This window comes from Capricornis sumatraensis, chromosome 1 (assembly GCF_032405125.1).
Source record: "Capricornis sumatraensis isolate serow.1 chromosome 1, serow.2, whole genome shotgun sequence".
Taxonomy (NCBI): Eukaryota; Metazoa; Chordata; class Mammalia; order Artiodactyla; family Bovidae; genus Capricornis; species Capricornis sumatraensis.
Window position 1 is genome coordinate 5,672,907 of NC_091069.1, and position 12,556 is coordinate 5,685,462.

Sequence of the window (12,556 nt, forward strand, 5' to 3'; positions counted from 1 at the left end):
TACTTGCATCACAAGTAATTTTTTTTTTACTGTCTGAGCCACCAGAGAAGCCCCCTCCCAGCCCCGAGACTTTGTCTAATAAGCCCCTTGAAGCAGAGAGGAGAGGGCAGATGGCTGGGGTCGCAGGACCCCTGCAGAGTCCCTGCGGTGGGAAGACACTGGCAAAGCCAGTGGGCTCAGCTCTGCCATCGTCCTAGCCCCTCATGTAGGCCGAGAGGCGTCACCAAATGTTCTGCCACCCGCTTGCTGGGTGCACCCACAACCCAGGCCCCTGCTGGACCAGAGGCACACCACCAGCTAGTAAAGGAATCCTTTATTGCCACGTTAAACAGAACTGGTTAAACAGAGTTGGTCTGAGCTGCTGCCTGTCGCCCCTGCTGGGGGCGAGGGAGGCAGGAAGGGCATTGGGAAGGGGCTAGGCTCCTCCCCGTGCCAGGTGCCCACCCTCCCAGTGCCAGGGTCCTGCCATCTGCTGGAAGAGGGCCCAGGGAAGGGAAGGAGAGCCAGGAGGAGATGGCGAGATTCCTGGGCAGGGGTCGGCAGGGGGCCTGGCTGCATGGGGATTCCCCGGCATGACAGGGTAGAAAGGCAGCCAGGCCTCCCTGCCCAGTGCCTGGCTGGGCCTGCCTTGTGGCAGGTGGGGCTGCAGGGCTGCGGGGCCAGTTTGGGAAGTATTGATCGGTCAAGGGCCAACCAGGGTTGGCAGGGTCACAAAGAGCTCCAAAACCCAGGCCCTCTCAGGCCATGAGACCCAGCTCTTTGGACAGGCCATGACCCCTTAAAGGGTCATGACCCTACAAGGGGCCGCGGGCCCAGGGTGGGCAGTTCCTTCAGTGAGTGCGACCCAGTCCCAGGATCTTGAGAAGGGAGGCACTCCTTGGAGCCAACAACGAGGCTCCTTCCCGGGTGGGCCACGCCCTGGCCAGCCGAGCAAGCAGGCTGCCCTGGGGCCCCAGGAGCCCTGGGCCTCAGCTTCCTCTGCCAAGAAACCTTAGCATCTTGCAGCTCTTGACCTGCCTGGTCCCTCGGCTGGGCTGGGTGTTCATGGTGGATGACAGATAGGTTGGGGGGTGCGCTGCAGGACAGAGGGCAGGTCTGGAGACGGGGGCTGTGGCGGAACCCACCCTGAATCTCTGCAGATGGCCCCCGACTCAGCCTCCTGGGTACTGACCCTGCCCGGGTATGTCACAGGGTGTTCAGAGTCCAGCGGGGAGGCGCAGCGCACATGGATGGACTAGTCCACATGCGCGCTGTGCACACTCACAGGCGCCCATGTGTACCTGCGCCCGCGTGCAGGCGTGTACGACGTGGGAGTGCACACTGTTGGGGGTGTGCACACCGTAGCTGCCTGGGTGAGCTCTGAATGCACACTCACTCCTGCCGGAGGGGAGGGAGTGTGAGCACAGACTCGGGAGGGTGCGAGGCAGCAGGCTCTGGTGGGTGTGTCTGCACAGCGCACCTGTGGGGGTGTGCAGGCCCTGGGCCGGGAAGCGGGGGCACCTCAGGGTCTGGGGGCACCTCGGGGCCCGGCAGCCCTCACTGCCAGCTGGCACAGCTCCCGGGCAGGCTGTGCAGGATGGCCTCCAAGTTCTGCTTGTCAGCGCGGATCTCTGCGAGGTCGCTCTCGAAGCTCTGGATCTGCAGCTCCTGCAGCTTGGACTCCTCCTCCAAGAGCCTCAGTTTCCCCTGCAGGGCCCCTGGGGGACCCAGCCGCAGCCTCAGACGCTCCAGTGCCCGCTGGGTCTCGTTCAGGGCCCTGGCTGGGGCTCTCTGGGTGTCTAGCGACCCTGGACAGAGGAGCACAGACAGACTTAGGGAGAGGGCCGGCTCCCCACCCCTGGAGGGCCCTCCCCAACCCCAGATTTTCAGGATCCCAGCTGCCCCCCCAGCTATCAGGAAAGCAAAAGCCCAAGAGGGCGGCGTGGTGAGGCAGGAGAGGGGCTGGGCCGGGCTTGTGCCCCACCCAGCTCATGTGCTTAGAAGGCTGAGCGCAGAACTGGCGCTTTTGAACTGTGGTGTTGGAGGAGACTCTTGAGAGTCCATTGGACTGCAAGGAGATCCAACCAGTCCATCCTAAAGGAGATCAGTCCTGGGTGTTCATTGGAAGGACTGATGTTGAAGCTGAAGCTCCAATACTTTGGCCACATGATGTGAACAGCTGACTCGTTTGAAAAGACCCTGATGCTGGGAAAGATTGAGGGCAGGAGGAGAAGGGGACGACAGAGGATGAGATGATTGGATGGCATCGCTGACTCAATGGACATGAGTTTGGGTAAACTCCGGGAATTGGTGACGGACAGGGAGGCCTGGTGTGCTGTGGTTCATGGGGTCGAAGAGTCGGACACGACTGAGCGATTGAACTGACTGACTGACTGAAGCTTATGTGCCAACCTTGGAAGTTTCCCTCGGGTGTCACGGAGAAGCTGTTAAGCTTTGGTACTGGTATTACTATTACTGTTAAAGAAGAGAAGGCCTTGGGTGAGTCCTGAGCCCCTGTTTCCTCATCTACAAAGCAGCATGTGTGAGAGAGAGGTCCCCAACGTGTCTGCTGGCTCCCCCAAGCTGTCAATTCGCTGAGAGAGTGCGCTCATGGATGGATTTCACCTGGGATGCAGTGACACCAGGTGAAAAGAAAGGTCTCTGGCATGAGAATGAGGGGGGGTGGGACAGGAGGAGCTGCAGGCCTGGGAAGCGGGCAGCGGGGGTCCAGTCCTGGCCCTGGGGCCTGGATTAGCTCTGCTGCTTGGGGTGAAAGACTTCCCCCGGAGCCTCTCCAAGTGTGAAACAAGGCGGGTGGGGCCGGGTGCTCACCTATGAACTTGGTGATGGTGGTGGCATGGAATCCACCGGCTGTCTCCCCTGCCTGGGCTTTGTCAGCTTGTCATTAAGGTGACACTCAACGGGAAGACAGCTGAGCCAGGCGGGAGAGTGGTGGGGACAAGGGAACAAATTCTAAATGGCATTTTAAAAATTAATTAATCAGGCTGTGCCCGGTCTTAGTTACAGCACGTGGGATTTTTCAATCTTCATTTCAGCATGCAGGATCTTTAGTTGCGGCCACGCAAACCCTTGGTTGCCGCCTGTGGGATCCAGTCCCCTGACTGGGGATTGAACTCAGGCCCCCTGCACTGGGGACGCACAGTCTTAGCCACTGGACCCCAGAAGGGAAGTCCCTAAATGGCTCTGAACCCACAGACCCCAGAGGCCCCCATGGCCCTGAGTGTCCTGGGCCTCGAAGGCTGGCTTGGAGGGCAGGCAGCTGCAGGAGCTGAGCCCGGGGCGGGAAGAGGCAGAGGGAAGATGCTCCCAGCAAAGACCCTCAGAGGCCCCACCATCCACCGCAAAGTCCAAACAGCCTGGCCTCGGAGGAGCTTACAGCCTCCACTCTGCCTGCCCCGCTGGGTCTCCTGGGGTGGGGACAGGGTCTAGGTGTGTGTGGTCACTCCTACACCTCCAGGTCAATCCCAGTGCCAGCGTGAATGAGTGAATGACAACAATGGTGAGAATGGTTTTACCCACACAGAGCATTTGATTCAGGCTGGGCTGAATCGTGTCCAGTGTGCTGAGTTCTTGTGGGTATAGGCTCGTGGCTACGAGTGGACACACTCTGAGTCAAGTCAGACCTAAGTGTGACCCACAGCCTCCCTGCTGACTTGCTGTGGGACCCCGGGCACATTATTTAAATTCCTGTGTTTCGGTTTCCTCATCTGGAATAGCAGGAGCATCAGGATCCTTGGCTGGAGAGGTTCGAATGAGATCCGATTGTGTGTGCGAATAGCTGAGTGGGGGCCTGGTGTTCAGGCAAAATGCAGAACACGCTGATTTCCCCTTATCTTATTGACAGTGAGAATTGAAATGCATGCTATCCCATGGACAAACCTTGAGGATGTCACACTGAGTGAAATAGACCGGTCACAAGAGGACACATAATGTATGATTCCACTTAGGTGAGGTGCCTACAACCCCAAATTCACAGAGACAGATGGTAGAACAGGGGTTGCCAGAGGCTGGGGGTGGGGGAGTGGGCTTTGTGTATAATGAGGACAGGCTTCATCTTGGGATGGTGAAAAAGTTCTGGAGATGGATGGTGGTGATGGGCCACATGGTAAGGTGAATGTTATACCTAACGCCATTGACATGTATGCTGAAAAATGGTTAAGATGGCAAATTTAATGTTTTGTGTGTTTTCAAACGGCATGCTATTCACTTCAGCAGTGAAAGTTGCTCAGTCATGTCCGACTCTTTGTGACCCCATGGACTGTAGTCCATGGAATTCTCCAGGCCAGAATACTGGAGTGGGTAGCCTTTCCCTTCTCCAGGGGATCTTCCCAACCCAGGGATCAAACCCAGGTGTCCTGTATTGCAGGTGGATTCTTTACCAGCTGAGCCACAAGGGAAGCCCGAGAATACTGGAGTGGATAGCTTATCCCTCCTCCAGAGGATCTTCCTGACTCAGGAATTGAACCGGGGTCTCCTGCATTGTAGGCAGATTCTTTACCAACTGAGCTACCAGTGAAGCCAACTGCTTTCCTGAAGGTCACTGAAGTTTAGCACTTCAGCCTAACTGCTATTAGGCAGTTGAGCCCCTCACCCCTGCTCGAGGGCTGCACGTCTTGGGGGCTGTCCCCTTCATGATTTACTGACTCATCACACTTCCCAGGTGGCACTAGCAGTAAAGAACCCACCTGCCAATGTGGGAGATGTAAGAGATGTGGGTTTGATCCCTGGGTTGGGAAGATGCCCTGGAGGAGAACATGGCAACCCACTCCAGTATTCTTGCCTGGAGAATCCCATGGACAGAGGAGCCTGACGGGCTACAGTCCATGGGGTCACAAAGAATTGGACACGACTGAAGCGACCGAGCACACAGGCACGCACACACCACACAATGTGGCAAGCACCCTGTAAATTACCCCCTGTGACCCCATTTCACAGATTGGGTGACTGAGGCTCAGAGAGGGTGAGTGATTTTCCTAAGATCTCACAGCCCAGGATGGCAAAGTGCCAGACTTGAATCCTGGTCTATCTGATCCCAAGCCAGCACCTGGTCCCCGGCGCCACACTTGCTCCTGTGACATTCTCTCTCCTTCTCTGAAATCCTCAACCACTGAGGCCGGATCCAGTCACCTGGTGCCTACAGGTGTTGGGCAGGTAGTGAGCGTTCCCTCCTTCTGACTAGCAGCCCCTGGAGGCACAAAGTAAGCTTGTTTCTGGACCCCAACCCTGCCTTATGTGAGGGGGCCTGGAGCAGTTATGACCACAAGGCTCAGGATGCGGGAAGCAATCGATAGGAGGGCTAGGAGACAACCTTCCCCTGGACTGGGCCTCACAGAAAGATCCCAGAGGTGTGCCAGGGACCCAGGGGCCCAGGGCCTGGCCTTGGGGTCTCCTTACTCAGCCTGGTGAGCAGCTCTGACAAGGCTTTGATGTCCTTTTCCAGGGAGCTGCGTGACTCCCGGATCTGCCGTTCCATCTGGCTCAGCCTGGCACCATCCTGTTGGGGGGCAGGGGGAAAGGAAAAGCTTGAGCGGCTCCCAGCTGGTGTCCGGGATCAGGAGGGAAAACGGTGGGGGTCTCGTACCTGCTCAGCGGCCTCCAGCTCCTGTCTGTGCGCTTCTGAGGCCAGCAGCTGCTGGGAGGCCAGTCCGAGGGCCGCCCGAGTCTGGCTGGAGAGCCGGCTAGCCCGGCGGTGTTCCTGCTTCCCTGCCCTCAGCAAGGCCTTGGTGAGCTGTGGGTGGGAGGCAGCAGAGAGGGGAGGGTGAGTGGAAGGAGTCCTTCTTTTCCTTTTTTAAGTTTTTTTTTTTAATGTGGATTATTTTTTGAAGTCTTTACTAAATGTAATACAATATTGCTTCTACTTGATGGGTTTTTTAAAATATTTTGGCTGCGAGGCATGTGGGATCTTAGCCCCCCATCCAGGGACTGAACCTCCCACCCCCTGTATTGGAAGGTGAGGTCCTCAGGAGAGTCCTTTTAGAGGTAAAGGATATTAATGGTCATCACGCCAAGCGGTCATCACTTCACTTCATCCCTCCACGATCATTTATTCATTCATTCAACAGGTATGTACCGGATGCTGGCGTGGCGCAGGTCGCTGGACCCTACCCATCTCTCCTGTGAGGAGAAACTCCAGCTATTTCAGAGACAGGGAGACAGCTGCAGAGGAGAGGAGCTGGCCGGAATTGAAACAACGGGACCAGAAGCAAGCCTGGGGGTGCCTGCAAATCCAGCACTTCCTCTAGGCAGCTGTGAAGGCAGTTTAGCAGACTTCCCTGGTGGTCCAGTGGCTAAGAATCTGCCTTGCAATACAGGGGACACGGGTTCGATTCTCAGTCAGGAAGCTGAGATCCCACAGGCCTCGGAGCAAATAAGTCCACGTCTCACGACTACTGAGACTACTGACGGCCGAGTGCCACAACTACAGTCTGTGTACCGCAATGAAGATCCTGAGTGCCGCCGCTAAGACCCCGCTCAGTCAAATTAATTACTTTTTTAAAAAGAATACACTTAAAAAAATAAGGCCAGTTCACTTGGGACCCAAGCAACAAAGCCAGTGAAGGTGCTGGGGAGATTCACATCGATTCAAACTTGGCCCCAATTAAACAAGAAAAGCCTAGAGGTTTAGGGAGTAGAGCCCAACACACCGAGGTGTGAGTCCTGCTCATGTGATTGAAGCTACTGAACCAGGCTGGGCCCCAGGGTCCCCACCTGTCCCATGGGGACTGCAGTGACATCTATTTCATGCGAAATCAACAGGGTCACCCGTGTGAAGCTCCAGAGCTCAGAGCCTGGGAGCCCCTGGTTAAGTGCAGAGCACTCAGCATTGCACACAGAAAGGGGCAAATGTGGGAGGGCAGCTGCCCCACAGAAGGGCACCTCCTCTATGCCAGTCCTCCCCCAGGCCCTGAAGACATGGACGCCCCAGGAGTCATGTTCCTGGCCCTGACCTTGGCACTGTCCTGGGCCAGCAGCTCGGCTTCCCTGCCCTTCTTCTTGGCCCTGGAGGAGACAGAAGCCGCATCTCCCAGCATCCTCTCTGCCTGCTTGGTCTTCTTTCTCGAGTCTGCAAGGATCCTGTCCTGGACGATGGCCGCCTTCCTCCTCAGCGCGGCCTGGTCCTTAGGCCGAGGAAACCTCGGCTTCATTCCTGTAAACCCAGCCGAGGCTGTGTCAGGAGGGCTGGGCTCATGCCTGGAGAGCCCAACAGGAGGTCCCCACCGGAGGCTGACCGTCCCCAGACCCTCGGACAATGAGGAATAAGACACACGAGACCTGTGTGTGTTACTTCTCAGGATCACCCGGGAAAAACCTAAATGAGACATAGTGCTCTGTGAGTGTAAAGATTCACGTGATACTATGATATCAGATTGGCCAAAAAGTTGGTTGCGTGAGTGTGTGCTGTCTTGCCTGACTCTGTGACCCCATGGACTGTATGTAGCCTGCCCGGCTCCTCTGTCCATGGAAGTTCCCAAGGCAAAAATACTGGAGAGGGTTGCGATTTCCTCCTCCAGGGGATCCTCCCGACCCAGGGATCGAACCCAGGTCTGTTGAGTCTCCTGCATTGGTAGGTGGATTCTGTACCACTGAACCAGCTGGGAAGATCTTGTTTCGGTTATGGAATATCTTATGGAAAAACTCAAATGGACTTTTGGGCCAACTCTACATACAAGTCACAGGGTTACATGGTGGTCAATGCCTGGGCCAGTGGAGATGGGAGCCACAGCCCAGTATATAGAAAGATCCATTCAGTTCTGTGTTTTTATGGACCACCCATTTCTACAAAGGCTTTGAGGCAGCTTATCATGATAGATCAACTGGACCATTCAAATGAAAAACCAAGGGCCATATGTAACTCGGAGGATGAGGAAGAGTGAGAAGAGCCAGAAAATCAGGACCATGCTGGTGCAGGGCCAGATGCTAGCCTCCTAGCAGCCAAGACAAAAGGGGAAATTCGATAATTCACACAGATTTTATTATCTAATAAAAGGCAGTGTCTCTCCATAAAGAAAGAAAGACTTTCCCCTTTCCTTTCAGATCAAATTCTAAGGGAAATTTATCCCAAGGGGTACTGATTACAGTTGTTGTTCAGTTGCTAAGTCGTGTTCGACTCTTTGCAACCCCACGGACTATAGCACGCCAGGTTCCTCTGTCCTCCACGATCTCCTGGAGCTTGCTCACTCAAATTCATGTACATTGAGTGGGTGATACTATCTAACCATCTCACCATCTCATTCTGGGCTGCCCCCCATGGTGGACAAAATAAAATTTTAAAAAGAATCAAGCTCTGTAATTTTCAAGGACATAACAGTACACAATCATTCTATGAGGATAATCCAAAGGTTAGATCTATTTTGCTTCTTGTACACAAAACCGGTATTTCTTAAAGGGCACGCTGCTGCTGCTGCTGCTGCTGCTGCTGCTGCTAAGTCACGTCAGTCATGTCCAACTCTGTGTGACCCCATAGACGGCACAGCCCAACAGGCTCCTCTGTCCCTGGGATTCTCCAGGCGACAATACTGGAGTGGGTTGCCATTTCCTTTTCCAATGCATGAAAGTGAAAAGTGAAAGTGAATTCAGTCAGTCATGTCCGACTCTTAGGACCCCATGGACTATACCCTACCAGGCTCTTCTATCCATGGGATTCTCCAGGCAAGAGTACTGGAGTAGGGTGCCATTGCCTTCTCTGAAAGGGCATGCTGGAGAGTCCTAGTTCCATAGGGTGTTGAGAAATGCTAGGGCATAATGTCAACTAAGTTTATATGAAGTGAACCCGGGGCACTTCCCTGGCGGTCCGGTGGGTAAGAATCTGCGCTTCCACTGCAGGGGGCACATTTTCAATCCCTGGTGGGGGAACTATCCCGCATGCTTCATGGAGGCACGCCAATAAAAAGTGAACCTGTTTTTTTTTATTGCAGGACTTCTCAGAGCCTTTAGTATTCTAAGGTGTGTACTGCAAGACCTCAGGGAGATCTACAGCTTGTCCCATTTCTTAAACTTATTTGAACACAAACCCTCTCTTGGCAGAACAGTTACAGGCTAAGGGCTGTTCCACATTTCATGCAGCAGAATTTCCTTTCTTGGTCTACTCATCTGTAAAATGGGGCCACTTGGCCTCATTTTCCTAAAGTTCAAGAGAGACTTGGACTGGCATCAACCCACGCTCCCTTCTAAAGAGAAACACCGAATCCCTTCCCGTAGCCCCACTGGAGGCTGGACCAGGGCAGCCATTTTTGTACCAGGTGACTGAGCCAGAGTGGCCTGGATCAGGGATGGACAGCTGATGGCATCCGATTCTCTTCCCATCTGCTCTTGAGAGGTTCTGTGCGTGGTCTGGTGATGGATGGCCATGTGGGCAAGAACGGGGTGAGCGGTATGTGAGATGGGGAGGGACAAGCAGCGACAGGAAAGGGAGGTCCTGAGAGGCGGAGGCAACGGTCTCTTTGGCTCATGCTCACGTGACTGGGCCTCTGGCCCCTGCAGCCAGGCCTGCCCAGGGTGAGGCCCAATCCCTGGGGTCTGTCACGCGCGTCTGTGCACTGATGAGCCTGGGGCCAAGCAGGGCACACATACCTTCCACGTCAGCCAGCAAAGCCCTGGCTCCCATGACGGTCACCGTGGCAGCCTGGACAGATGAGGAAGCTCGGGTCAGGGCGGCTCTGGCTTCCTGGTGCAGCTGGAGAGAGATGGGAGGGGTTGGGCAGGTGGTGCTGGAGGTGTGCTGGGCAGAGCCGGGTCAGGTGGGCACCAAACCCACATACACAAGGTCCCCAAAGGGCACCAAAACGGACGCGGAATTACGCTGTTTACCAGGACTACCTGACTTGTCTTACTCTGTCAGTGTTACACTTTGAATATCTCTCCCAAGAGCTTCTCTGTCCCACAAAATATTAAAGGAACGCTGGAACCAAAGAACTAAAAGAAAGATGGATGACTGAAAGTTTCTTTTCAGAATGCTGCTGTATCTCAGCAAGAGGATGTGAAGCAGAGAATCTGTTTCTTACACAACTTTTACTCCTAGAAAATTAGTTTCTTCCCCGCTGTCACTAAATAAGGTGATGGTGGTGGTTCGGTTGCTAAGAGTCGTGTCCGAATCTTTGTGACCCCATGGACTGTTGCCCGCCAGGCTCCTTTATCCATTGGAGTTCCCAGGTAAGAATACCGGAGGGGGTTGCCATTTCCTTCTCCAGGGGATCTTCCCGACCCAGGGATCGAACCTGGGTCTCCTGCATTGTAGATGGATTCTTTACTGACTGAGCTATCAAGGAAGCTCAGCACTAAATAAGGCTGGATACTCAATACATATTTGATGGATGAATGGATACACAAAATGTGGTGTATCCACTCGGTGGAATATTATTCAGGGCTTCCCTTGTGGCTCAGCTGGTAAAGAACCTGCCTGCAATGTGGGAGACCTGGGCTCAATCCCTGGGTTGGGAAGATCCCCTGGAGAAGGCAAAGGCTATCTACTCCAGTATTCTGGCCTAGAGAATACCATGGACTCTATAGTCCACGGGGTTGCAAAGAGTCAGACACGACTCAGTGACTTTCACACGTCATCACATGTGAAAGAATGAAGTGCTGATATGTACCATAATGTAGATGAACCTGGACAATATTACAGTAAGCGAAAGCAGCCAGACACACAGGGGCCCATATCACATGACTCCATTTGTATGAAACGTCCAGAGTAGGTAAATCTACAGAGACAGAAAGCAGGTGGTTGCCAGGGGCTGGGGGAGGGAGGGCTGAGGAGTGACTGCTTAATGGGTGTAAGTTTCCCTTCCGGGGTTTCCTTCTGGGGTGATGAGTGTTTCCGAATTGAGAGGTGATGGTTGCACACTTGGTGAGCGTGCTAAATGCCACTGTGTTGTACACTTAAAATGGGTAATTTTAGGGAATTCCCTGGTGTTTCAGTTGTTAGGACTACACCTTTCCATCTCAGGGGGCATGAGTTTAACCCCTGGTCAGGGAACCAAGATCCTACATGCTGCAGAGCCTGGCCAAAAAAAAAGGAGTGGGGTAATTTTATGTCACATGAATTTCGGTCAGTCAGTCAATCATGTGGGTTTAAAGAGCTACCAGATGCTGCCCAGGGAGCCCTCATGTCTTAAGTCTAAACGCCTGGCAGAGGCATTCCTGGGAGGGGAAGGTGGGAGGCACTGTGCTCAGGCTGGTCACTGCACACTGGGGTCTGGTCCTGACCCTGCTGTGGCCTCATCTGCTCCCCGGACCAGGGGGATGGACTAGATCAAAGAGTACCACCCCAGGAGACCCTAACACAGCACAGCTCACCCAGCGAGTGACAGGCACAAGGCCCAGCTCTTTGGATGCTGGCAGCAAGCTTCTCCCCCGAGCCTTGTCTTTAAAAGGACAATAAAGATGTCTGTGGGATAAGCCACTGCTGGGATAAGTGGATAATAGATTTGAATAAAGTCTGTAGATCAGGCTCATCGTGTAAATATCACATTGATTTCCTTACTCTGATCTTTATAAGGTGGTTAGGTAAAATGTTAATAGAAGGGTAATCTGTGTGAAGGGTATAGGGGAATTCTTTGGATTTTCTTCACAACTATTTTCTAAGTCTAAAATTATTTTCAGATGAAAAGTTTAAAAAAAACCATACCTGAAGGGGTGCTTATACTTTAATAGGCTGGAAACCACTGGGTTGGGCTAAATTCACCCCATAACTCTTGAGTTCTGTGATTACTTAGCACTGCCTCCGCTTCGGGGCTGTCAACTGTGGGGTTGAGCGCAGTAGTGATGTAGGTGTTTGCTAAAATATCTGGCAAGTGAACTAACGAATTGGAGACTGAATGGATGAGACTCCTCCAGACGTAATTAACACTGCAGAGGGCGGTAGGCAGGCCCTGGACGCTGCTGGTGCTCTGTCTGTCTAACCATCCTGCCTCCTCTCACACCTTTACCCCTTCTCAGGCAGTCAGGACCTCCTGCCTTGGCACATGCTGACTGAGGTTGTCTGGAGTTTGGCGGGGAGGCACTGGAGGGGCAGAAAGAACTGCTCTGGTCTTTGCCCCCACCTCCCCTGCAATCCCTGACCCCAGATCACCCCTGGGGCAGCCCCAACCTCCTCCAGGTGCTGCCTCAAAGGATGAGAGCCCACCTGCGTGAGGGGCTCCATCTCCTGCAGCACGGCCTGGGCGGTGGCCTGCAGGGACCGGGCAGCCTCCGTCACCATGCGCTCCCTCGACGTGACTGTCTTCTCCAGCGTCTGCACCTTCAGGCTCATGGCCTCGGCCTGGGACTTCTGAGGCTGCTGGGAAACGGAGGGCTCAGGCAAGAAAGGTCCAAGGGGCAGGGGGATGGGAGAAGCCCAGGGGCAGAGACAGTGGGGGTCAGGCTGCACGTGGACCCCCAAGACACAGAGGAGCCAGGGCGAGAGAAGCCAGGCTGGGGAACCTGTCACTTGAGGCCTGATTCCAGCCCCAGCAATTTCTAGAAGCGTGGCCTCAGGCAACTCAGCTGATCTTCCTGACCTGCGTTTCCTCCCTCAGACTCCCTACTTGATTCTAAATTCCAGCCTGAATTAAGTACACAG

At 54.2% G+C, this 12,556-nt stretch overlaps 1 protein-coding gene across 1 annotated transcript in view; it reads right to left on the minus strand.

Annotated features, from left to right (window-relative positions):
* Nucleotides 1-438: 438 nt before the first annotated feature.
* Nucleotides 439-12,556, minus strand: part of LAMC3 (laminin subunit gamma 3) — a 67,758-nt gene continuing 55,640 nt past the window's right edge. The window contains exons 23-28 of the mRNA XM_068966183.1: nt 12,122-12,271; nt 9,571-9,673; nt 6,948-7,147; nt 5,582-5,728; nt 5,395-5,494; nt 439-1,787 (exon numbers count right to left, since the gene is read on the minus strand). Coding sequence (XP_068822284.1) covers nt 1,537-1,787; nt 5,395-5,494; nt 5,582-5,728; nt 6,948-7,147; nt 9,571-9,673; nt 12,122-12,271 — 951 coding nt within the window. The 3' untranslated portion in view covers nt 439-1,536. The remainder of the gene's footprint in view (nt 1,788-5,394; nt 5,495-5,581; nt 5,729-6,947; nt 7,148-9,570; nt 9,674-12,121; nt 12,272-12,556) is intronic.